This window comes from Podarcis tiliguerta (assembly GCF_965153285.1).
Source record: "Podarcis tiliguerta genome assembly, chromosome: 6".
Classification (NCBI taxonomy): Eukaryota; Metazoa; Chordata; class Lepidosauria; order Squamata; family Lacertidae; genus Podarcis; species Podarcis tiliguerta.
Window position 1 is genome coordinate 45295023 of NC_139539.1, and position 25148 is coordinate 45320170.

The following is a 25148-nucleotide window of genomic DNA, read 5'->3' on the forward strand; positions in this document are numbered from 1 at the left end:
ATGCTGAGTCATCATGAGATACATTTGCTGACTTGTTCTTGTCATGGAAGTTGCAAACTAGAAAAATCTGTACTGCTTTTTTTAGTATATATGCTAGAAAGTGCATGATTGGTAATTAAAATAGCAAAGGGTCCATGATCATTAGAATTAATAGATGCTGGAAAAGTACAGATGCTGGAACATACATGAGTGCTTTTGCTTGGCTGGAATGTCTCACTGAACTGCAATAATGCCTTTTTTTTGTTTGTGTGGATGAAGGATGGAGAGTTTTGTGTGTGTAGAAACTTCTGGCTTTTGCATGGTTGGAATGTACTCTACTATACAAGGGTAAGAGTCAGATCTGTTGCTATGCCCATTCTTGCCTCTGTCCACACCCACCATGGCCATGCGGTCCCCAGAAGGTTGCTCAGAAAGAAGTGTGGCCTTTGGGTTGAAAAGGGTTTCCCATCCCTGGGACAGAATGTTGAACTAGAATGCCTTGAATCAAATCCTGGGCAAGAAAATTCTTCCACCCATAAAATGGGGGCCATTCCTGGTCAGCCTGAGCTCCACAAGACCGTTATGAAGTTTTATTTATTTGATTTTTTTAGTCACTTTTCTACCACAGAGTGACCCAAAATGACTTAATGTTAAAACCAATTGAAAACATCTAATAATTTTTTTTAAAGCACATATTTTTAAACAGACGCAACAGATCAGGACTTACTGATCTCACTAAAAGAGGCCACAATACCACCCTTAAAATTAAGAGCCAAGAGGTGGGTAAAGAGAAGAGTCTTTGCCGGGCACCTAAAGAAAAAGACAGCACTGAATAGAGCATTCCACAAGTAGGGGCCACCACTGAAAAGGCCCAAGCTCATGTTGCTACCCCCCAAACTTCCTGTATAGGAGGCAAATGAAAAAGGGCTCAGATGATAACTGGGTTTATGCCAGGATGTGGGGAGAGGCGACTCTTGAGACCCGAGCAGCATTAGGCTTTATAGGTCAAAACCAGCACTTTGTATTGATCCTGGAAACAAATTGGTAAACTGTGCAGTCCTGCTAAAATTCATGCTATATGTTTAGACTGTCTGCCCCATATTTCTATGCCACAGAATTCTATACCATCTGCAGTTTCCAAACCACTGTTTAATGACATATGGGAAAGATTCTGCCTATTCTAAGAGATATGGCAACTCAGGTATCTAAAATATGGATGCAAAAATGAGTTGAGAGAAGAGGACCTCTCATATTTTCAACGTACTTTGGTTTCCTTAATTGTCAGGAACTAGGAAGGATTATTTTGCAGCCTATCCTATTTGTAGCGCCTGTAGAAATGCAGTAGACGGTCCTTTATTGCTGTCATTTGGTTTCAGCTCATATTTGAAGCAGCATGTGCGTTTCTTCACAGGATGGAGCAGAAGATGGAGTTGTCATCCTTCTGCTTGGTAACAAAACAGACTGTGCTGCAGAAAGAAGAGTCTCTTCAGAAGACGGTGCATACATGGCCAAGGTCTACCCTTAAGATTTCCTCTTATCTTTGTAATTCCTTCTCCCCTGAGTTTGGCAAACCAAACCAAAGTCAGAATAAATTAAAAGTAATATAATGTAGTGCTGCTTTTGAGGTTGATTGATTTAGGCCAGAGGCATAGGAAAAAATCAAATGCACATATATGACTCATGCGTTCACCTATGGCTTGGAAGTGACCACAAAATCATAATACTCTCTTCTTCTGATTGCTTTTTTTGCTTCTCCTAACTAAATCCAATTGTGCTTAACAACATCAGGATGTAGGAAGAGCCCTGCGGGATCAGGCCCCAAGCCCGTTTAGTCCAGCTTCCTCTTTCCAACATTGGTCAACCAGGCGCCTGTAGGAAACCTACAAGGATATTAGCTTAGTAGAACTGTGCAGCTTGTGATCCTCAGCAACTTAGTTGCAAGGATCATATGGATTCTTGATTACCAGTTGCAGCTGACAAAAACAACATTTTGAGGGCAAAAACCACCACACAGTTAAGAAACAAACTAACATGCATGGATTTTTACTGGGTGGGTGGAGTTGCCATTAAGATGGTGGTCAGGAGTCTTGGGACCTCATCAAGAGATTGATGCTCTGGTGTAGGTGAACACGTGGGGTTTGCAGGGCTCATTCTGTGTTTTTCTCCATAGGCAATGGCATGGGGGGGGGGGACAGAGACAGGCTGCCTTTTATATCTTTGTTAGGGACGCAGGTGGCTCTGTGGTCTAAACCACTGAGCCCCTTGGGCTTGCTGATCAGAAGGTCGGTGGTTTGAATCTGCTCAATGGGGTGAGCTCCCCTTGCTTTGTCCCAGCTTCTGTCAACCTAGCAGTTCGAAAGCATACCAGTGCAAGTAGATAAATAGGTACTGCTGTGGCGGGAAGGTAAATGGCATTTCCGTGTGCTCTGGCACTCATCAGGGTGTCCCGTTGCACCAGAAGCGGTTTAGTCATGACCCAGAAAGCTGTCTGACAAACGCCGGTTCCCTCGGCCTAAAAGCGAGTTGAGTGCCACACCCCATAGTCGCCTTGGACTTAACTGTCCACAGGTCCTTTACCTTATATCTTTTAAACCATGCACCTTTGTCTGAGTCTTGACTCTTTTATGAAGAGGTAGGATAACTTTGATGGAGAAGTATATTGGACTAGTATTTTGCACTCCATGGGCATGGATCCTTCCCACTCCCCCTGACAGCTCACTCAACATAAGCCTTTGCCCAAATGTCATGAATAATTTGCTCTGTCTGTGGATATGCAGTAGCAAAATTTGCCAAGATAATTTGGTCAAAGATGAGATGTCAGGGGTAGGGTGGTTCTCTACAGCAGGAATAGTCACGTTTGATCATGTTCATGGTAAAAATGTGTAGCTACGAGGTCAGGTGATGGAGCTGAAAGTTGTTGTGTTTCCCCAATTAGGCATAATGTTTTTCAACTTCCACTGCTTTAAAGGATGTGCATTTGTTTGTTTTGCTCTCATTTTTTTTTTTGCCAGGAGTATGGACTCTCATTTAATGAATGCAGCGCTGCCTTAGGTCAGAATGTGACTGAATCCATGGTCAAATTGGTAAGGTGGGTAACTGGTGTCTCTTCAGCAAATAGCAGGGACTTAGTGTGGCATGGGAGCTGCAGCAGATGGTGTGGTGGGGCTGTGTCATTCACCAGATCTCTGTACAGCTGAGTTGATTCAGCATACTGGGACTCGGAGGAGGAGGGGTGCACAGTGAGGATGGCATGGTGCAAACCTGCTGGCAGGAGTGCCAGATTGGCTCCATTAGTGTGCTTGCACCATGCCAAACATGCTGCCATCATGCCTCTTCCTCCTTCCATCCTGGTACAGTCCAGAGACTCAGCCAAATGGAGGTACACTGCTGGACGGGAGTTGTTTTGTTTGCCATGAACAGCAGCACAGACAATAACCAATGTAGTCACACAGTCATTATAACAGCAATAGATGAGAACATCTTGAGGGGGGAATGTGATTTCCCAGGTACCAAATATAGAACATCAAACATTCTACAAAGGGATGATGCAGTAAATTATTATGCATAAGTTTTTCTTCCGGATAGGAATTTTGTAACACAAGAAATAGCCCATCCATATTTCAGTAAACTGTTTTAAGGACTGCCTGAATGTGATTGAAATTGTACCTATGTTCACACAGAACACTAAACCTGGGTTTAGAGGTACATGGGTGACTCAGCTTCCACAAGCCCAAACATTAGCCTTACAGTGAAGCATGAGGAATGTAGGCTGTTAAACCTTTTGCACACCCCATTTAGTCCACTTGCAAAGTGCTCTTCTCATTCTACCCCTCTTCCGGTGAACAGACCACACACTGTTAAATAAATTTTAAATGCTTTATGAACAAAGCATCCCAAAGGTCAGATTCATGCATTTATGCAAGCAGCAGGCAGAATACTCTTGAGTAGAAAATACAAATTCGGTGTTCCAAATATGAGCTCTAAGCCTGGAGCTTGCTTAGACACATCTTCCTTAGCCAGTGACGTGGTGCAGAGAGAGGGAACAGGAAGAGAAGGCTTCACTTCCTCCTTCATTGGAGAAGAGGGGGTGTAACCTAGCTGAGTCTAGGAAACTAAATCTGTGGTCTTTACCCCTTCTTGCACCAACTAGCAGTCATGCAGTTATGTTTGACTGCAATTTCCCACAAAACCATGCTTTAGCATTGTGTGAACACAGTGTGAGAGCTTCTGAAAATCCTCTAGACTTGAGCAAAATACTTAACATGTTTCCCTCTATGTTTATCATGTCAGGTTGCTGAAAACTCATGAAGATAAGTTCAAGCAGGAGATTTTGGAGCTTCCAGCGCCATCTGGAAAGAAAAGAGGATGCTGCTCATAACCAAAAGGCAAAAGATGAGATGTTTAAAGCTAATGGCTTTCAACAGATCCTTGTGGCTGTTATGTGGTTAGACATGTTTTGTTCCCCCTTGAGTCTGGTGCTCAGTCCACCTTATATAGCATGGGAACCTTGCCAATTCACATTGGCCAGATTTTACATTGGTGTCCCAAGGCAGCTTTCAAACCTTATATTCCTCCAGATCTGTTCTTTGCTCTGTAAACTTTCTTGACAACAGGCCAGAGAAGAATCTCTAGTTCATTCCAATAATTTCCCCCTCCCAATACCAAGCTAGTTGCTATAAGCAATTATCTCCTGAAAGATGTGCCTTATTATGCCAATAATCAACAAACATATTCTGATTCTGAACAAATTAATTGTTTGCTCCTTCTCTTTTCATTCTTATATAACTCTGTAAGCTTTGCATATTAATACACTTTCAATTCCTATGCTGTTATGGTTGGTAAATTCTTTCTCAATGTTTTGTGTAGCATGATTTTGCTGTTAACAGCGGGGTGGTACTTGGAGTAAAGTATTAGAAGCTGATCTGAGGGTGCAGGCAGGTTCATATAGGACAAAGCACTCACTAAAGCACATGGTCCTCAACAGTTTTACAAATATTTTAAAATAATAAGAATAATCAGTACAGAGTCACTTTTAGAAAAAATCTAAGTATGTGGTATTCAAGTTAAACAAGAACAGTTGCAAAGCTATAATGTTTTCAGCTGGAAAACTGTAATGCAGAGCTTTCCAAACTGTGTGTAGCAACACGTTAATGTGTTGGCTGCAGTGTGTAGGTGTGTTGCGCGAACACTCTTATAAGGGGTTAGTTTAACCTCTGGTTTGCTAGCAAAACTGAATTGCTGTGTCGCAAAATGATGCATGTCTAAAAAGTGTGTCACCAACATTAAAAGTTTGGAAAGCTCTACTGTAATGTTATACGTTTCCAAGCACAATTCAAAGTGTTGGTGTTGAACTTTAAAGCCCTCAACGGCCTGGGCCCAGTATACCTGAAGGAGTGTCTACACCCCTATCGTTCTGCCCGGATGCTGAGGTCCAGCGCCGAGGGCCTTCTGGTGGTTCCCTCACTGCGAGAAGCAAAGCTACAGGGAACCAGGCAGAGGGCCTGCTCGGTAGTGGCGCCCGCCCTGTGGAATGCCCTCCCATCAGATGTCAAAGAGATAAACAACTATCTGACACTTAGAAGACATCTGAAGGCAGCCCTGTTCAGGGAAGTTTTTAATGTGTGACATTTTAATGTATTTTTAATCTTTGATGGAAGCTGCACAGAGTGGCTGGGGAAACCCAGCCAGATGGGCAGGGTACAAATAATAAATTGTTGTTGTCAGATCCCCTGCTCCTTTCTACCACCCTTTGTTTTTCCAGCATCCATGTATAGCTGGGGTGCTACACATAGACAAAAAAGGTTTTTTGTAAATGCTATTTCAGTCATGCACAGAAGGCGGCGCTTTTCTTGCTTCTAGCTACCCTTTTCCAAAGGGATATAGCAGAAGGTGACTGTCTTACAATTGCTTGATTTTCTCCGTAAGATGGCAGCAAACACAATTTAAAATTCACCATTGATTGTATTAACAAGGTTGGGTCAATCTGAATTTCTTCCAATTTGAATTTCTTGAAATCTGTAAACAACTTAAAAATCAACAACGGTGAAATTAGTTTTCTAATGAAAACAGCTGTTTATAAGCAAATTCCACAAGTATGAAGAAAATCCACATGCTAATCATAAATCAGCCTGTAAACAAGAACAAAACACTGTGTTCAGTGTCTGTTCAGAGATAATGACAATAATTGGAGCATAAATAGTGCCAAGTATGCTGCATTTTAAATATTGTTTTGCTTATAATAATAACTTCTCTCTCGATTCTGCTACAGCTTTGGACTTGTGTTTGCAGGCTCAAAGATTAAAATATCATACCATCTGACAGGAAACATCAGCTTAAAAAATATTCAGCTTTGTGGCTCTAAAATATTTTTTGATGACGAGGGTGCTATTTTTGTGGTCATCATAGATTCCCAACTGGGAAGTGAAAATTCTGCAGAAATCTGGCTCTCAAATGAAACAAAGGGAAATGAATAATAAAAGAATTAAAAGAAATGTGAGGGGGCAGCCTTGGACCCTCCATTGGAAAAATCCCTGGGATGGATTTTTTTTTTTAAGTCTCCTGGCATGCAAGCCTAAGGCCAGGATAAAGATGTTAGGGCAGGGGTAGCAAACATGGTGCCCTCCAGATGTTGTTAGACTCGAGCTCCCATCAGCCTATTTAACAATCAAGGATAATGTGAGTTAGTCCAACAATATCTGGAGGGCACCACATTGGCAATCCTTGTTAGAGGCTTGAACAGGCCACTAAACTCTTCATCCCCTCCCTGCCAACTCAATCTCTTTTTCCAAACTTTTTCCACTTCAACTAGAGCAAAGGAGTATGCAGTGTGAAACATGCTATCACTTGTGGACTGAAAGAAAACAGAGGAGCTTTAGCATATTGTGTTAACTGGCCTAACAATTCCTGTGTTATCAACTGTTTGATGGTTTAACTGGTTAATTGGGTAATTATTATCACTGTACCCCCCCCACTGCATTTCATTTCCCTTTGACCTCACTGTTTATAATTCCTCCCACCCCATCCCACCCCATACCTGCAAGTCAAGATAACAATTTACACTTCCAATAAAATGGACTGTAACCCATGCAAGTGTATGCTATTGTGTTAGTCTTTAAGATGCCACAAACCCTATGGAAATCTCAAGATTTTGTACAGCACAGAAACATAAGAACAATCAGTGGCCCATCTTGTCTAGCATCCTGTTCTTATAGTTACCAACTAGATGCCTGTGGCAAACCAGCAAGCAGAATTTGAGCAGAAGAGCACTCATTCGTCGTGTGGCTTCCAGCAACTGGTATTTGAAAACATTGCTGCCGCCCGACCATGAAAGCAGAGCATAGCCATCATGGCTAGTAGCCATTGATGGCTCCATGAATTTGTCTAATTGTCTTTTAAAGCCATCCAGGTTAGTGGCCATCACTGTCTCCTGGGGGAGCAAGTTCCATAGTTTGACGACTATGCACTGTGTGAAGAAGTACTTGAAACCACAGGTACTTGGGTTTTTATTTTATTTTTAGACACATATATATTTCTGCTTACTTAGGGATTCCTAGGAGTATATAGAAATCACTCCCTTCTTTTTGGGTGCCCCAATTTTCCTTGCAAATAGACATGCACTCAAGCACCTAATGGAGGGAATGAGGATGATGGTTCTTAGCTATAGCCTACTTTCCTGAAATGACTGAATGAATGTTGAGGCAATCACCAGAGAACCTGTTTGAAAATGTCATCTACCAACCCTGCTACACTATGAGCCCAGGGCTGGCGATGAAGACTGCAGTTCCGTGGCTCTTACTACTTGGAAGTAAGACGGCGGACTTAACCTCCACATACAGCATTTTGCATTAGGTTTGGTCTCACAGAAGCCATCCTGGACGACATTCTTACAACTGTTCAAGAAGACAAGTAGTGCAAGCCTATTTGTGTCTGCTCAGAAGCCCCCCCCAACCCGCCCCATGAATTCAATGTAACTTCCTCCCAGATATCTATCTACCTATCCATCTGGGAAGAAAGCCCCTTCATTCATACCCTAGACCCGTGCTTCCCAACGTGGGGCACACCCCACACAGGGGGGCAATTTGATTTTTAAGGGAGGCAATTCGAGAATGCGTTATTAACAGTTAATGGACTTTTAGGCTTCCTCCACGTGAATAAGAGTTCACTTTTTGAATAATAAGAATTATATGTCAGAGGAGGGGGTGGGGATAAGGATTTTAGAGATGCTCAGAAAGGGCACGGCCAAAAAAAGGTTGGGAACCACTGCCCTAGACAGAGGATGCCAGCCAGCATCCCGCTGGCAGTCAGTGTGGAGCAAAACCGGCTCGGCGGGTTCTGACTCAGCGGAGTCCGCTTCCTCGGGGCGCAAGCCCCGCTGCCCGCCAGGGTGCGGCCTTCCTCACGAGTAAACGCCCACGTGACGGGGCTGCACCGCACAGCCGAAGGGCCGCTGACCACCAACTGGCGACCATGGGCGGTGGCTTCTTGTACCGCGGCGAGCTAGAGCCCCTGTCCGGAGAAGTGGGGCGGCTGTTCAGGCGCCTCCGAGCGAGGCGAAAGTGCTGCGGGCAATCTGCGGCCTCGCTCCCGTTCCGCAGCCCGGAAGCAGGAAGCGGCAGGCCCAGCCCTCCTCCTCGCCTGCACGGGGAGCGTCGCTCCCATGCTCGCTGCGCTCCGCCTCTCCAGTCTGGTGGGAGCCCCCCGGGCGGCGGTTCATGGGGTGAGGAGGCGCGTGGGCGAGGGAGGGCCGCTTTCAAGTGAAGGCGGGAGAAGCCTCCGGGTGGGGTGGGGTCTCTTGGCCGCTTGGTGGGGGTGGGGATGGGGGTCTCGTCGGGAGCCTGGGCATGACAGGGGAGAAGGGCAGCCCCAAAGGCGGGGCGGACTGTCCCAGGCCGGCTGCCCCCTTCGGAGGAGACCGGGGTGTGGGGGACCAAAGGCCTCCATGCTCCTGTCAGTGGCCGGTGCTTTCCTCGCGCCCCACAGCTTGGAATGTCAGTGGCGGTCAGTGGGAGAGAAAAAAAAGGGTGTTTTAAGGGGTAGCAGTAAGTTCCATAAATTGTGGTCCAGCTCTCTCTTAAGTGGGTTCTAACATGTACGGTGTTTCCTAATTAGCTAAGTATTTTAGACCCCCTGTTTTTCGAAAGCCAGGTCACAGAACCCCTCCATTTGTAATTATTGATAACTCCACGGTAGTTTTTGTTATATGAATGGTGCCACGGACCCCCTGGGTGGGTTACACGGATTCCCTGGGGTCTGTGGACTAGCAACTGGGAAGAACCACTGCCTAGCAGAAATCTGGAAGTTTGTGTTTAACATAAATAAGCCTGTGCTTTTGTCATTTGTGCATGTCGAGGATCATATTTAATTCAGCTGGTGTTTACAATCTCACCAGTGTTACATAATCCCTGAAGGCTTATAGGGTTAGAATCTCAGGTATGTTGTTGATTTCATACAGGTGAATGAATGAATGCTAGAATGAGTTCCTGTGTCATTTATGCTGAGTCTTGTGAATGTTGGCAGTTTCATGAGACTTTTACAGTAAGTGATGAGGCTTTACCTCTTCATGCATATGCACATAAAGTAAAACAGGGCTGCGTTATAGATTTGCAAAGTCAACCATGCAGTGTAAATGCCCCATTTCAATTCAGACTCTGGAGTAGTGTCTCTAAGGCTTCAATCCTGTGTTGTTGGGAGGAAGCCAAACAGCGTGCCTTACTTCTGAGTAAACATGCATAGAAGTGTGCTGTTAAAACAAAACTGTTCTAACCATTATGGGGTATTCTTACTTCTGAGTTATCTCTTTAAGTCTGAATTATCCCTTGGCTACAAAAATGTGAGACAAGAACAAATCTGAAGGTCATATTGCCCATCCCTCTCCATTGATGCAGCTCATTCATTTAACAACGGTAGAGGTTAGAACGTGGTACATTAAAGAAGTCAACAGAAAGCAGTGTGTACATCTAGTGACTGAAATCTAGGTGGCTCAAGGGAGCCACAGATGATCTATAGTTTTTCTTTCTTTGCTACAGAGGGCAAGAAAAATCTTAGGTTCTCAAACCAGTCTCACCTGGAGAAAGTTTGTTGCCCAAATCTAGATTCTAACTAGGCCCATTGATGCAATCCTGTAAAAAAGGAAATTGTACTAGATTTAATATCTAGTTGAAAACATATTAACTGATGTATATGATGTATATACTATCTTATGTAAGACAATTATGTGACCATATATTTAAAAAATCACTTTGTAAAGCATTATCTGGAGGCAATTGACTTATAGCATGCCTGGATAGCTCAGGTGATTATAATGCCAAAGTTGCAGGTTCAATCCCTGTATGGGACAACTGCATTGCAGGGGGTTGGACTAGATGATCCTCAGGTTCCCTTCCTACGATTCTATGATTCTATGCCAGTTTCCTCATCTCCAACAAATTCAGAGGTTGATTTGACCCCACCCCCTTGTTCCCGATGTAGATCTTTATTCTCCCATTGTTTCTGATGTAGATCTTCACTCACTCTTTCTTCCTTGGGGTGGGACACACACACACCATTTTGTGGTTTGCCTTAGGTCCCAAAATGTATTGGGCTGGCCCTGCTTCTGCACACACTTCCTATTTTGGGGTGGAATTGTGCTGAGTGTTTTGTTCCCAGGGCTGGAACACTGAATCCAACACAGGAATCGGGTCTGACTGTGTGTATGAAGATCAGAGCTGCTGGTGCTGCTTGTTTGTTGTGGAGTGTTGGATCTCACAAGGAAGTCAGAATTCTAAAGCACATCTTTTGCTGCGAAAATGCTATAAAAACAATAGTAATACAGCTGTAAACCCGTTGCGTCCTCCTGTTGATACATAGCTCATTTTGGACTCTCTCTCTTTACTTAGAAATTAAGCATTTCTCCTGCCAGTACATGATTGCATAGAGTCATCATACACCAGGACCTTGAGGGGTACTTCAGGAATGGCTTGACCCTCTACATATTTCCTCCTTTCAGTATCTTCTTGTCACATTTTTAGTTGTACATGGATGGGTTGGCCTTGATACTAAATTGTTGAGAGTTTCATAAATAACAGAGTACCCTTGCAGTAATGAAATCGTGAATGAAAGGTTTGATAACTGAATGGTAGTTTGGTGCTAAAACAGATGTTTAACAAATGCTAAACTATAAGAAGGCTCAAAAGTTTACCTGTAAGTCTGTTTGTGTATGTTGTTCTTGCTCTCCCTTGACCAGAAATAGGTTTTGTGAGTCAGATCCTCATTTGTAAAAAGTGGACCTTTTGTGAAATAGCTTTTGTGCTGCCTCGAGAAAATAAAACTTCATTGTGTATACCATATTTACTCAAGTCTAATACGCCATCGAATCTAACACACACCTCAATTTTTGCAATGTAATTTGGCCAAAAAGGTGAACATTAGATTCGAGTAAATATGGTGGTTTCTGTCTGTAAATGTATCTAATCCAGCATTTGCTATGGCTTCCCATGTTTTCTTGGAAATTCACAAGCAGGGTGTGAGGGCAACCACTTCCTATTAGGTGGTACTCGTAGTTGTAGGACAAAGAGCCTTGGCTTAGCATGTTTGTAATGCCACAAGATTTTGTGGAGTACAGTCCACTTCCTTAGATGTCTATGAAAGCTTTTACCATAATATGTTTGTACAGTTGCATCTAACTAAGTCATTGCATGAGAAAACAGTGAAACAGCTTCCACTGGTTTAATAGAAGTTCCTCTCCTCCTACCCCCAGCTCCATCAGCTCTGAAGGGTTGGAGAACCCCCACGGTAGATGGAGGGGGGGGGGGAGGAAGAAAGAAAGAGAGAAGTTATATTGCGTGAGTGACATTATTCCACTCGCACAGTGACTTCATCCCTCTCTGTGCCAATTCGTGCATTTTCAATGTAAACAACTGTCAGAGCTGGCTCCGGGTCCCAGCTCACCAAGGACCAACGCTAGCCGGTAGTACAGTATCAAAGTCTTTATTGAAGAATAGTCTCCATTTACAAGTCTCAGCGTCCCAGCTCTACGTCTGGACTTTAGACCGGCGAAGCTCTGTCTGGGTCCCCGCCCCCTGTGCACCAGGTTAAGACTCTGATCTTACTCCACCTCTTCCTTCTCTCTCTCTTCCTCTGGGTCTTACTACCCCCCGGGGTCTCATTCCTCCTGGACTCTTCTGACGCAGAGCTTGACCCCTCTGACTCCTCCCCCTCTCTTCGGCGGGCTTTAGGACCTGGCTCCCTACCCGGGCTGCCCACTTTGCCGCCCTCCTGTACATTTGAACTTGGCGCGCGCGCGCGTTTAACTTTCCGGACGACCGTTTCCTCGCTCCCTGATGAGGGTGTGGTCACTCCTGCCTCACGTTCTCCCTCTGCCTGCGCGCTCCCTGATCCCGATGCCTTGGACTCCTCCCCCCTACTGCACTCTGGGGGGGACGCTGGTCCGGATTTCCAGCTGCTACTCTCTGAGTCCCCTCTGGCCCCTTCTTCCCGAGGTGTCCCCCTTGCCCTGACCATGGGGGCCCCTTTCTGTGAATCCTCCGAGTCACTGGAGAGACTCAGAGACCTCGGACTACTGTCGTCGCTGACATTTCCTTCAGACTCCTCCCCCTCGCTCTCCGTTTCCTCCCTCTCCTGTGACTCTGCTCCTGAACCCCTGACATCCATCCCCCCCTCGAAGCCCCCCCTTCCCCCCTCCCCTTCCTCCGGCGGGGGTGCTGGGTGCTCCGTCGTTGTGGGGGTGAATGGTGGATACAGTTCGTCCCCCGTGGCGTGCAGCCAGTTAGAGAAATCCGGCTCGTCCTCCGTGTCTTCGCCGACCTCGTTCTCCTCTGCTTCCATCTCCGTGCCGCCATGCTCGAACCCAACGTCCTCCCCCATCACGTCCATGTCCCTCTCACCCTCGTTCCCCTCTGGGTCCGTTGCCTGCCAAGGGCCCCTCAGCCACCTCTCCTCTCCTCGATTGTCCCACCAAAACGAGCGGTCTGAGGCAAACCCCGAGGGCGAGCCCTCCGGTGAACGTGTTTCTAATGCTGGTTCTTCGTCCGAGGTGAATCCCTGGAACGTGCTGGTAGAAAGCGTGGGTGTGAAAAGCCAGTCGTCGAAATACTCGGCTGGCATGGGCCTGTGTGGGAACAAGGCATGAAACTCCTCTTTGAGGAGAGGCTCGTCCAGGGCATAGTCCGGCACCCAACTGTTGGCGCAGGCCGGGGTACCTTCCCTTGCGAGAAAATATTCTACTCCCTCTTCCCCCCATCTCGAGTCCAAAATCTCTGTGACCTGGTTGATGGGTTCCCTTCTTGGCGACTCCCTCCTTGGGGGGATCTCCCTATACTGGTCTGGTGCCGTGCCCTGCGCCTGAAATCGGTGAGGTGCTTTGTAGGGCGTGAGCACCGACCTATGGAATACTGGGTGCATTCTGGATCCTTCCGGAAGTGTCAACCGGAAGGCCACCGGATTGATCTGTGCCTCAACTAGGTAAGGTCCTAGCTGCTTATGTCCGAGTTTCTTCTTAGCTAAGGATCTGGTCGGCACTGCGTGGGCCGCTAACCACACCCAGTCTCCCACCTGTATGTCTTCACCAACCCTCCTGTGCTTGTCAGCCTGCAGTTTGTATGCGTGCTTTGCAAGCTCTAACTGCCTCCTAAGCTGCTCGTGGACTTCCTGCAATTCCGCCGCCAAGACTTCCGCTGCCTGTGGCTCCCCCTCCCCCAGTCTCTCTAATCCCGGGAAGGTTCTGGGATGCCTCCCGTTGTTGGCGAAGAACGGCGTCACCCCTGTGGACACGTGCTTCGTGTTGTTGTAAGCGAACTCAGCGAGCGGCAGGTAGTCCACCCATGTCGTCGGCTGTTGATTTGCATAGCATCTCAGGTACTGCTGCATGATGGCGTTGACGCGCTCCGCTTGTCCGTTGGTCTGCGGGTGTCTCGCCGACGCTAGGTTGATCTTGACGTTCAGGAAACCCATCAGCTTCTGCCAGAAGCTCGAAATGAACTGGCGACCCTGTCGGACAAGATAGACCGTGGCAGTCCGTGTACCCTGAAGACGTGGTCTATGAACAGTTTGGCGGTCTGTTCTGCCGTGGCCACCTTCGCGCACGGAATGAAGTGGGCCATTTTAGTGAACATGTCCACCACCACTAGCACTGCCGTTTTACCCCTTGAGCTGGGTAAATCCGTGACAAAGTCCAGGGCCACCCTCTCCCACGGTTCGCTCGGGGTCTGCAGCGGTTCGAGCAGTCCCGCCGGAGGTTTGTGCACTGACTTGGCCCTTTGGCAGGTGTCGCACCTCGAGACGTACTCCGCGACTTCCCCCCGCATCTTGGGCCACCAAAAATCTCTGGCAACTAGTTCTGCCGTCTTCTCCTTGCCAAAGTGCCCGGCGGTGGGTGCGTCGTGTAACTGCTGCAGTACTTTCGCCCGGAGGTCGTCTCCCGGTACATAGAGTGCTCCTCTGCGGATGAGCAATCCGTCTCGTACTTGGAACTCGTCGTCCTTCACCGTGCCCTTGTGCACCTCCTCCATCTTGGCTTGTGCGAAGGGGTCCTCCTGCAGTGCTCGACGGACCGCCTCCAAGTCCACGGTTGCTGAAGCGCACGCCCACGCTTTCGGAGCGAAAATGTGCTTGGCCGCTGCTGGTGCCGCCTCTTCGAGGTATTGCGGCTTTCTGGACAGTGCATCCGCCATGATGTTGTTGTCGCCTGGGATGTATTCTATCCTGAAGTCGAAATCCGCGAAAAATTCCGCCCATCTGATGTGCCGCTGGTTCAGGAACCTTGCCGTGCGCCAGTACTCCAGGTTCTTATGATCCGTGCGAACCTGCACTGTGTGTTTGGCCCCGACGAGGAAGTGCCGCCACGCCTTGAATGCTGCATGAATGGCCAGCAACTCCCTGTCCCAGATGGTGTAGTTCTGCTCCGACTTGCTGAGCTTCCTAGAGTAGAAGGCACACGGTCTCCAGTCCCCATGCGGGTCCTCCTGCAACAGTACGGCGCCCACGGCTCTGTCTGAGGCGTCTGTTTCAACCCTCATCGGTTTGCTGGGATTCACATGCAGTAGCTGCCCTTCGGACGAGAAGAGACGCTTAAGGTTCTGAAAGGACTGCTCCGCTTGCTCCGTCCAGATGAACTTCTTCTTCTTAGAGCTGAGCGTGTCGGTAATGGCCGCCGTCTGCATCGCGAACCCCTTGATGAACTTGCGGTAAAAGTTGGCGAACCCCACAAACCGCTGGACCTCCTTCCGATTGCGCGGGCTCTTCCAGTCCAACACTGCGCGAACCTTGGCGCTGTCCATGGCAAGCCCCTTGTCCGACAGCTTGTAGCCCAGGAAATCCACCTCCTTCCTGTCGAACTGGCACTTCTCCAGCTTGGCATACAGCCGATGCTCCTGCAGTCTCTGCAGAACTTCCTTGACGTCACCTTCGTGGGTCTCCTCAGATTCTGAGAATATCAGGATGTCGTCCAAGAAGCAGACGCATGTCTTGTAGAGGAGACCCGCCAGGACGTGATGCATGAAGGCTTGAAAACAGTGGGCGCCATTTTGTAAACCGAAGGGCATAACTCTGTATTCATATGTGCCCAGGGGCGTGAACATGGCAGTCTTCCACTCGTCTCCTTCCCGTATGCGAATCAGGTTGTACGCCCCTCGCAGATCCAATTTTGTAAAAACGCGTCCTTTCCTCACCGTTGCCAGCAGGTCATCTATCTTGGGCATGGGAAAGGCCGTGGGCTTGGTCTTGGCATTTAAGAGCCTGAAATCAACTACAAGCCTCTTTTGGGGCGTGTCCCTTTTCTTCACAAAGAATACAGGACTGCCCCCCGCTGCCTTCGACTCCCGGATGAAACCGCGCTTCAAGTTGAGGTCTATGAACTCCTTGAGCTCCTGCAGCTCGTCCTCAGACATGGAATACAGTTTCCCGGCTGGCAGCGTCGCTCCTGGCAGGAGGTCAATCTTGCAGTCATAGGGCCTGTGGGGAGGCAGCTTGTCCGCTTCCTTCTCGCAGAAAACCTCCAAAAACGCTGCGTACTTGCGCGGCACTGCTTGCAGCGTGCCTAATTGTAGCTGCGGGTCGTCCCCTCCTTCTTCCGGGCTAGGAAGGATGCAATGTTCCGCGCAATAGGAGGAGCCGAAGGTCAGTTGGCGCTGGTACCACGCCAATGCTGGGCTGTGCCTGTGCAGCCAACTCATGCCCAGGACTACAGGCGTGTCCGACAGGTGGGTGACATTAAAGCTGATGACTTCTCGGTGATTTCCAATCCGCATCACCATTGGTTGCGTTTGTTGCACCACCTGCCCCCCTAACAAGTCTCTGCCATCCACCGTGACAACGTTCAGGGGCAGTGTGGCTGGTAGCAGTGGTATATTGTGCTGCTGAATGAATTCCAGTCCTATAAAGTCAGCGTTACTGCCGGAGTCAATGGTGATCGGCACCTCCAGAGTGCGTCCATTGGGCAGTTGGAGAGACGCTGTAAGCTGCACCACTGGTTTGGGTGGGAGGGGGTCTGTGGGTTGCAAAAGTGCTGGGGATTGTTTCATTGACTTGTCTGGCTGGACCCCAGTGCCTCTTCTTCCAGCCAGACTCCGTCGTTTAACTGTTGCTGCGTTTTCAATTGAGCTGCTTCTGCAACTGTTGCCGAGGCTGCAGTGTGCTTGTGGAGCCTCTGGGGACACTCTTTCGCCATGTGTTGAGCACTGTCGCAGATGTAGCACTTCCTGTTCCCTCTAGGAGGCTTCGTTTTGGCTGCTCCCGGTGTTAGGGCTCTGTTAGCTGACTGAGCCCTGGCACCTCCGATCTCCATCGGCTCTTCTCCCCCTCCCTGCGAGGGTGTGGAGTGCGCACGCGCTGCTTCTCTGGGAAAGAAGGGAGGTGCTCTGGCTGGTGCCCTTCCCCAACGCCCTTCTTCCCTGTTCCAAGGACGTTCTTCCAGATGCACCCCGATTTCCAGAGCCCTCTGGACTACTTGCTGGGTGCTCCTTGGTCTCTCCCCCCTTCCGATCTCTGCTTTAACATCTGCATTCAACCCCTCCCAAAAGAGGTCTCTGACTGGCGCAGAATCTTTTTCCCACCCCAGGGCATGAACCAATCCGAAAAAGCGTGTATGGTACTGCCTCACGCTGGCTTTGCCTTGTTTAAGTCCATGTATGTCCCTCCTGGCAATATCGATGTCTACCTTTGATAAAAAACATGAGTCCATTGCTTTAATAAAAGCCTTCGCATCTTGGAGCGCTGGATCATCGTCCCTCCATAGATTCCTCAGCCACGTTTTGGCTTCCCCATGCAAATGGGACAAGATAAACCCCACTTTCTCTCTCTCATCTCTAAAGTCTTTGTCAAGTAGATCCAGCGCAAACAGCAGGTCTGCTCTGAAGTTGGGGTACTGCTGCAAACTCCCGTCGAAATGCGATACAAGGCTGCCTCCCCTTCTCCCCAAGCCAATGCCTTCTGCCTTGGATCCCGTTTGCCCCTGTTTAGAAAGCACGTCCAACCTGACCTGGAGATCCCGGCAGGAGGTAACCATTTCCTCCTCTCTCTTCCTGGATGCAATTACCTCCGTGCTGAGTTGTGTCACCGCTTCTTGCAGGGCTTTTATCTGCTCTTCCGTCGTCATCTTGCCTGAGTTTTGTGAGCTCTGTAAGCACCCCTCCTCTGCCCTCGCTGCGTCGACTCACGTGGCGAGGTTCTTGGTGCCAAAACTTTAAAAAGGAGACAGAGCTTACTGTCAGAGCTGGCTCCGGGTCCCAGCTCACCAAGGACCAACGCTAGCCGGTAGTACAGTATCAAAGTCTTTATTGAAGAATAGTCTCCATTTACAAGTCTCAGCGTCCCAGCTCTACGTCTGGACTTTAGACCGGCGAAGCTCTGTCTGGGTCCCCGCCCCCTGTGCACCAGGTTAAGACTCTGATCTTACTCCACCTCTTCCTTCTCTCTCTCTTCCTCTGGGTCTTACTACCCCCCGGGGTCTCATTCCTCCTGGACTCTTCTGACGCAGAGCTTGACCCCTCTGACTCCTCCCCCTCTCTTCGGCGGGCTTTAGGACCTGGCTCCCTACCCGGGCTGCCCACTTTGCCGCCCTCCTGTACATTTGAACTTGGCGCGCGCGCGCGTTTAACTTTCCGGATGACCGTTTCCTCGCTCCCTGACGAGGGTGTGGTCACTCCTGCCTCACGTTCTCCCTCTGCCTGCGCGCTCCCTGATCCCGATGCCTTGGACTCCTCCCCCCTACTGCACTCTGGGGGGGACGCTGGTCCGGATTTCCAGCTGCTACTCTCTGAGTCCCCTCTGGCCCCTTCTTCCCGAGGTGTCCCCCTTGCCCTGACCATGGGGGCCCCTTTCTGTGAATCCTCCGAGTCACTGGAGAGACTCAGAGACCTCGGACTACTGTCGTCGCTGTCATTTCCTTCAGACTCCTCCCCCTCGCTCTCCGTTTCCTCCCTCTCCTGTGACTCTGCTCCTGAACCCCTGACAACAACGATGATACTTTTATAGTAGTCATTATGTGTTTTACTTAGATGAACAAACTAGCCCTATTTTAGAATGTTTAAAATCAAGGATCTGGGTGGAGTTTAACGAGCTATGTTAATGAGACCTCACAGCCAGCTTTGCAATTTTAACACAAAGAAACCTTACTTAGATTAGGAATTTGCTGTCCTCTCCTATGATCTTCTTTGAGGCACTGGAATATCTTGTTTCTTAATGTTTTGAATTTTCCTTAATAGGATTTTTCACCAGAGGACATGGAGCTTTCTGCCAGCGAACTCAGCATTTATGATAAACTCTCGGAGACCATTGACTTAGTGAGGCAGACCGGTTATCAGTGTGGTATGTCTGAAAAGGCCATTGAGAAATTCATCAGGCAACTCTTGGAAAAAAATGAGCCCCAAAGGGGACCCCCACGCTACCCTCTTTTGATGGTACTCTATAAGGTAAAGCATTTGTGGATGATCTTGTACTTGTTCATGTCCTTATACAAAGTGGACCACAGTTTGAGGTCAACCTAATGGAGTGAAACCTAACGGCCAGAATATATCAAGCGAGATAAAGGCTTGAATCACTGCAATGCCTTTCGTTACCATGCCTGTTGTCTGGCAGGAATGTTAGAAAGAACTGGCACACAGGGTCACACTTTTGGTGCCTGGATGCCTGACCTAGTTTTGTTGCTGAAAGTCTGGTTGCATATTTGCATTTTGGCCACTACTGTATTATTAAATGCACAGGGATCAAATTATGCTACTGATGTATAGGCAAGAGTATGTACTGAGCGATAATGCACTGCAGGTAACATCCCCTCATTGATAACCATATTCACTAGAGTATTTGAACCTATATTCCTGCAACAGCTTTTGTCAGCAGGCAGTGACACTAAAGCAGGGATGGGGAAGGCCAATGGTTAGGGCTGATGGGAGCTGGAGTCCATCCACATCTGGAGGGCCCCAGGTTACCCATCCTCGCTCTGTAACTTCATATTGCAAGCTTTGGTGTCAAAGCGATTTTAGCTCAGCAGATCATAACCTACATGATTACCTGAAAGGGACGGTTCTCACTCAAAACAAGTGCCTGTGACTAATCTAATGCTTGTCTTCTTTTGCAGGGCCTGGTTATGCTGGTGTTAGTTTTACTAACTGCGTACTTTATGATCCAGCCGCATACGCTTTCGCCACCTGAAACGACGCTCTCCAGAACCCATGCGTGGGGCTCCCTCATTAGTCATATCCGACTGCTGCCTTTACCAATTACCAAGAAGTATATGCTGGAGAGTAAGAAAGTTATTTGCATATTTACTTAACCATAACATATTTGGGGTGTATTGGTGGTAGCACACATGATGATATGCTAAGACAATGCATGCTAGGGGAAAATATTCAGTAATGATGCCCCTAGCTTTCATTGCAAAATAATACTGCTTTTTAGAGGGAGCAAAATGAGAACTACTACCAAGGTCTATATGAGGGCTGCCTGCAGTAATCACTAATTAACTCATCGACATGCTCAAAGGGCTTTGTTTTTGTTTTTACAACAAAGCTTAGCAAATTGCCTCCAGTGGGCATGTTCTGAGACATTTCACTCTGCAGCATGGCAACCTGCTAGCATTTTTTTTTAATGTTCTAAAACTGGTTCCAAACCAGTCACAAATGAGGATAGGCAGAGCCTAACGTTGTGAAGGAAAGTTTAGAAAGCACAGGGATGTTTGCTTATTGTTGGGAGAGCGGTTTAGTTTTGGATTTTTTGAGAGTGAAAACAAACCAGTTACCATTGGCCCCTTATTTCGTACTTTATGAAATTAGCGCAGCATTGCACGTACACACAGATTGTACAAGATAATGTGTTGCAAAAGGGAGGTTCTGGGAAGCCAAATCGGACAAGGTGAGGTTTTTCCTCTGCTGCTGTTAAGTCTCCTCCTAGCCTGAGCAGCTTGCCCCAGAGTGGAGTTTTCAGCTTTTTGTCTTTCCTGGATGGCCTCTGGCTGCACAACTAACAGGTGCAGCTTTTCCTGGCATGCTTTACTTATCACACAGCTTTACAATTTTTGGAGGGCTGCCAGGAACAAAAGTACTTTGGTAAATTTGTCCGCAGTTTAAACTGGACTCAGAAGGCTTGTATTCATTTTTTTAGCAGTTGCATCAGACTTTCACCCTTTACTGCCTCTCAGGATGCAGAGATCCTGGCTTTACACCACCTATATCAAGCACATATCCACAAATGATATCACCAGTTATCATTTTTTGTTATTCTAATGCATTTAAAAACGTTAAAATCTTTAAGAATTGCTGTATGTTTTCCCACTTGGCTAAATATTTAAATCACACATTTAGTTGCTCGTGGAGTATTTCAACAATGTCCAAGCATATAGGAAGAGCCTGATCAGGATGCTGCTAATGGTAAAGTGACCATTAACTCTGGTATTGCCTGTAAAAACTGCTTGCAACATAATTCTGAGTCTTTCCACTAGTGCCCTAAAACATTCAAAGCAGCATTTGTACAGGATTACTCTTCGCTTAAGGTGGTGCTTTGAGTTTTGCATGGAACTTTGGTTCAAAGTTCAGTACCGGTAAATCTGATTTCAGCAGGTAGGCTATGAAAGGTAGTGGTGCAAATCTCTTCTGTTTATTTTTTTGCGGTAGTGATTGAAATGTACACGTCAGGAAATGTAGCAATCTCGGTCTTTGTCAACAGAAATGAGGAAGCCCCTCCAAGGAAACTCGGAATGAGACTAGTGTTTTGTAGCTGAACTTAGTATTCAGCTGCTGCAGGAAGGTTTCAGAGCAGTTAACTCTGAGATAATAAACCACCAAGACTTAGCATAAATCAGACATGGGTGCGGGCAGAACTGTCTGAATTGCAGCTAGCTGAAAGGTCATCACAACTGTGCTGCCTTCTCGGGCAGATTTGTTTAAAAACCTTATCATGTCTACATGTGTTGCTTTTTTTTTTGTTTTGTTAGCGCTCAGTTGAAGGAAATTTTATTTCTGGGAATGCTTGGCACACAAATGGTTGTTTTTCCTTTGTGACAGTTGAGAATAAACAAGGGGTGGGTAAGACAGAAGATAGATTGGAATGTATTACTACTACTACAAAAACTACTACTATTTATTACCTGCCCTTCACCCTAGGGTCCCAGAGTGGGTTGCAATTAAAATATAACATTAATATTAAAACACAGTATCACACACTATTAAAAACCAGTTTAAAATGGGTAGTTTTCTATCTGATTGGCAGTAGATTAACAAAGACTATCTCCAGAATTATTTATTTTTAGCCATAGCAATAACAAAACAACCCCTTCCACCTAAATTAGGTTGTTGAAATAAGAAAAGGTTACCAGAAATGAATTTCTATGTGTGAAAGGATCATGAGCATAGATCAGTAGTGGTATTGAAACCAATTCCTCAGCTTAGAATGTATATGTTGGCAAAAACCCTTTCCTGCAGAAATAAACAAAACCACATCCAATTTTTGTAATAGGTCCCTAAATCTATTGAAGATGATTTCCTGAAATCTCACACCCCATTTAAAAATGGTGTGTGTGTGTTTAACCTTTCCCCCTCCAATCATGTCTCCTTCAAAATCATACGGTTCAACTGCTTCTACCTTTGCATAGATTGGGATGCATATTTGCAAGACTAAACAAGCATCTGGAATCCCTTGGGTGGGGAGTTTTGACTGAAAAAAGGCCTAGCAGGGAAAGGGCTAAGCACTCCCTATGCTGCTCCTGTGTTTGAAATTGTAGCCTCCCAATAGTACTTTTCATCAAAAGAACATAGAACATTGGTGTTTAGATACACACAATTTATATGTGATGTGCAGTCTGCCACTTGCAGTTTTAATCCTGGGCGTAATCACTTCTAGGTAAGCTCTGATTTTGTACAATGAGACTTATACCCTAATAGGCATGCATAGGATTACAGACTGAATTGTTTCATGACTATTCTTACATGTACATAAGAGAGAGGACCCTTTTTTTGCTTAGATTTTCATACTGGGCTTCTATATGTTAAAGCAATGACTTTTCTAGCTCCCAATTATAATAGCTAATCTGATACTATTTACATTCTGTCAAAAGCAAATTGAAGGAATGCCATGGAGCCTTGCCACCTCATTCTATTACCGTATTTTTCACCCTATAGGACGCACTTTCCCCCCTCCAAAAATGAAGGGGAAATGTGTGTGCGTCCTATCGGGCGAATGCAGGCTTTCGCTGAAGCCTGGAGAGCGAGAGGGGCGGTACGCACCGACCTCTCTCGCTCTCCAGGCTTCAGGAAGCTCTCCGCAAGCCTTGGGAGCCCGCGGGAGTTCCCGCCGGGTCCCACGGCTTGCGGAGAGCTGCCTGCATCCTGAAGCCTGGGTGCACTGAGCAGTCGCGCCTGGGCTTCGGGTAGCTCTCCGCAAGCCGTGGGAGGGCTCCCACGGCTTGCGGAGAGCAGTCGCACCTGTTCTGGGGGCTGGGGAAGCTCGGGCTTCCCCCGCCCCAGCCCCGCGCCTGGGGGGGAAATAATTTTTTTTTCTTTATTTCCCCCCCAAAAAAACTAGGTGCGCCCTATGGGCCGATGCGCCCTATGGGGCGAAAAATACGGTAAGTATCTCAAGGCCTCAAAGGAAGATGAGGGCTTTAAGTGTAGTACAGTGGTACCTCGGGTTAAGTACTTAATTCATTTCGGAGGCCCGTTCTTAACCTGAAACTGTTCTTAACCTGAGCTACCACTTTAGCCAATGGGGCCTCCTGCTGCCGCTGCGCCGCCACCACATGATTTCTGCTCTCATCCTGAAGCAAAGTTCTTAACCCGAGGTACTATTTCTGGGTTAGCAGAGTCTGTAACCTGAAGCATATGTAACTTGAAGCGTATGTAACCCGAGGTACCACTGTAGTTGGATGGGTCTCCTGACATATTTTTAAAGGAAAGACTGATGGACTGTGTAGTCGCAGCTGTTTACTGCTCTCTGATTCTTTCTAGCTTGGGAACTGTCATAGTTTCAGGAATCCTACATTCTGCAAAATCTCCCATCTTAAATTTAGCTCACTGCCGTGCCCTTGCATTAGTTGGTTGATTAGGTCCAGCCTTGTAAGTCACATCCTGCAAATCTTAAGCTGGGAAATGATAAAAGGGAGTAAAGGCTGCTGCCATATCAACGTGTGTTTCATAATGTACAATGCAAAGGGCAAATGTAACTAAGCAGCTTTGGTGGGATGGAGAAGAATCCTGTTTAGAGGCTGACTCAAGCTAGATGTCAAGCATCTTTGAAGAGCTGCTGTTTATATTTTCTGTTGTAACATCACATCAGTACATAATGAAAATGATTAGACATTAAAGGAATTGCTTTGGTAGCTTGAATTAGCTGGCAAATGAAAAGAGGGGGGAGCTCTTTGAAGAGAATCGCTCTTGTTTGCGAAGGCTATTGACAGCGATGGAAAACTTCTTCATCACTGTTGCAGTGCCCTGAAAGAGGAAAGTGTAGTGGGCACTTTATGTTTCCTTTGCCTGGACTGATATGGTCACTGGAACTCAACATTCTAGAAACCCTTTCTCCTCCACTTCCAAGAGACTAGATCTATCCTTCAATCACAGATTTAAATAATGAACTATATAATAATGTACTGGGTGAAACCCAAGATACGCAGGGCTATTTGGAGACATGATTACTCTTAGCGCTAGGATGTGGTCCAGTGGGAAGCCCTCCATTTGTTCTTGGCACAGAGAAGTATCTTTAAAATGATGGTAGTATGGAGCTAGGCCAACATTCATTCGTCCCACATTTCTAAATTCCTTTGACATACCAAATCCAAGACTAGAAATGATTATGTTCTTTGCCAGGCATTTCTGCTTCTCTGAAATTGTTTGTAAAAACAGGTCAGACTCTTGGGCTCAGTTTTGGCTGTTTGCAGAGGTGCATGATGTAAAGTGGTGGGCGAAATTCCAGCAGGTCACTTTTAAGCTGGCATATGAGCCACAACTGCCTTGTTAGCAATGAACTGCAACTGAGGTCTGAAATAATATGATTGGACGAAGCAGTGAGGAGTCTTTCTACATTTCAGAACCCTTGAGCACTACCTCCAAGCCGTAAATTATGAACAAGGGTGCGGTTAGCAAAAATGGTTCATTTGGGAAGATTTGCAGCAACAATATCTATCTTTTTGGCTTTCTAGCTTAGCGTGAGACATGCTTGACTTCCATCCAACATTCAGGGCCCTCTCAGGCTAAATCATGTCTTGGATAGTTTCAGTTGAGTCTGCTATAGAGCATGCACAAAGATTTCCTTTGCAGATTAGTGTTCTTTCCCACCAGAAAATACTGATGCCTCTAGAATGTTGTCCATTAACGTCAGCCCAGCTGCAGCATCCTTACACCATTATGAACTGAACTGTAACTGATGCCCCAGGGCTCTGAATCTCATTGTAAACATCTCATTTTATTATAATCTGAGGCCTAATAACAGGCACATGTGTTGGTACACATTTTTAAAGGTCCAGGCTGGCTTTGTACAGATGGGTGGTGCAAGTTCTTTTTAAACAATGACTTTATCTTGGCTATTCACTAGTTGAACTGTGTGTTTGACATTTCTTATAGCAAACCTTCTCCATGTTATTTTGGGAATCTGGAAAGTGGAAAACTCTTTTGCATTTTTTTGCATTTAGGGTAGTATGTTTTATATATATATATATATAGCCACAAAATATGGGTTTGTTTGGGGGTGAGCTG

At 46.8% G+C, this 25148-nt stretch overlaps 2 protein-coding genes across 6 annotated transcripts in view; both read left to right on the plus strand.

Moving 5' to 3' along the window:
* RAB44 (RAB44, member RAS oncogene family) overlaps window positions 1-7063 on the plus strand; it is a 29674-nt gene extending 22611 nt beyond the window's left edge. For 3 of the 4 annotated variants that reach the window (XM_083445673.1, XM_083445672.1, XM_083445674.1), the window contains 3 exons: window positions 1391-1492; window positions 2991-3067; window positions 4270-7063. In XM_083445673.1, coding sequence (XP_083301799.1) covers window positions 1391-1492; window positions 2991-3067; window positions 4270-4357 — 267 coding nt within the window. In that variant the 3' untranslated portion in view covers window positions 4358-7063. The remainder of the gene's footprint in view (window positions 1-1390; window positions 1493-2990; window positions 3068-4269) is intronic. The other variant, XM_083445675.1, reaches the window with a different exon arrangement.
* Window positions 7064-8396: 1333 nt separating this feature from the next.
* The window catches only part of LOC310679922 (bombesin receptor-activated protein C6orf89 homolog), a 34503-nt gene continuing 17751 nt past the window's right edge, over window positions 8397-25148 (plus strand). Inside the window, exons 1-3 of one of the 2 annotated variants that reach the window (XM_083445873.1) lie at window positions 8397-8695; window positions 18675-18881; window positions 19547-19712. In XM_083445873.1, coding sequence (XP_083301999.1) covers window positions 8636-8695; window positions 18675-18881; window positions 19547-19712 — 433 coding nt within the window. In that variant the 5' untranslated portion in view covers window positions 8397-8635. Of the gene's footprint in view, window positions 8696-9033; window positions 9409-18674; window positions 18882-19546; window positions 19713-25148 lie in introns of those variants that run through there. The other variant, XM_083445874.1, reaches the window with a different exon arrangement.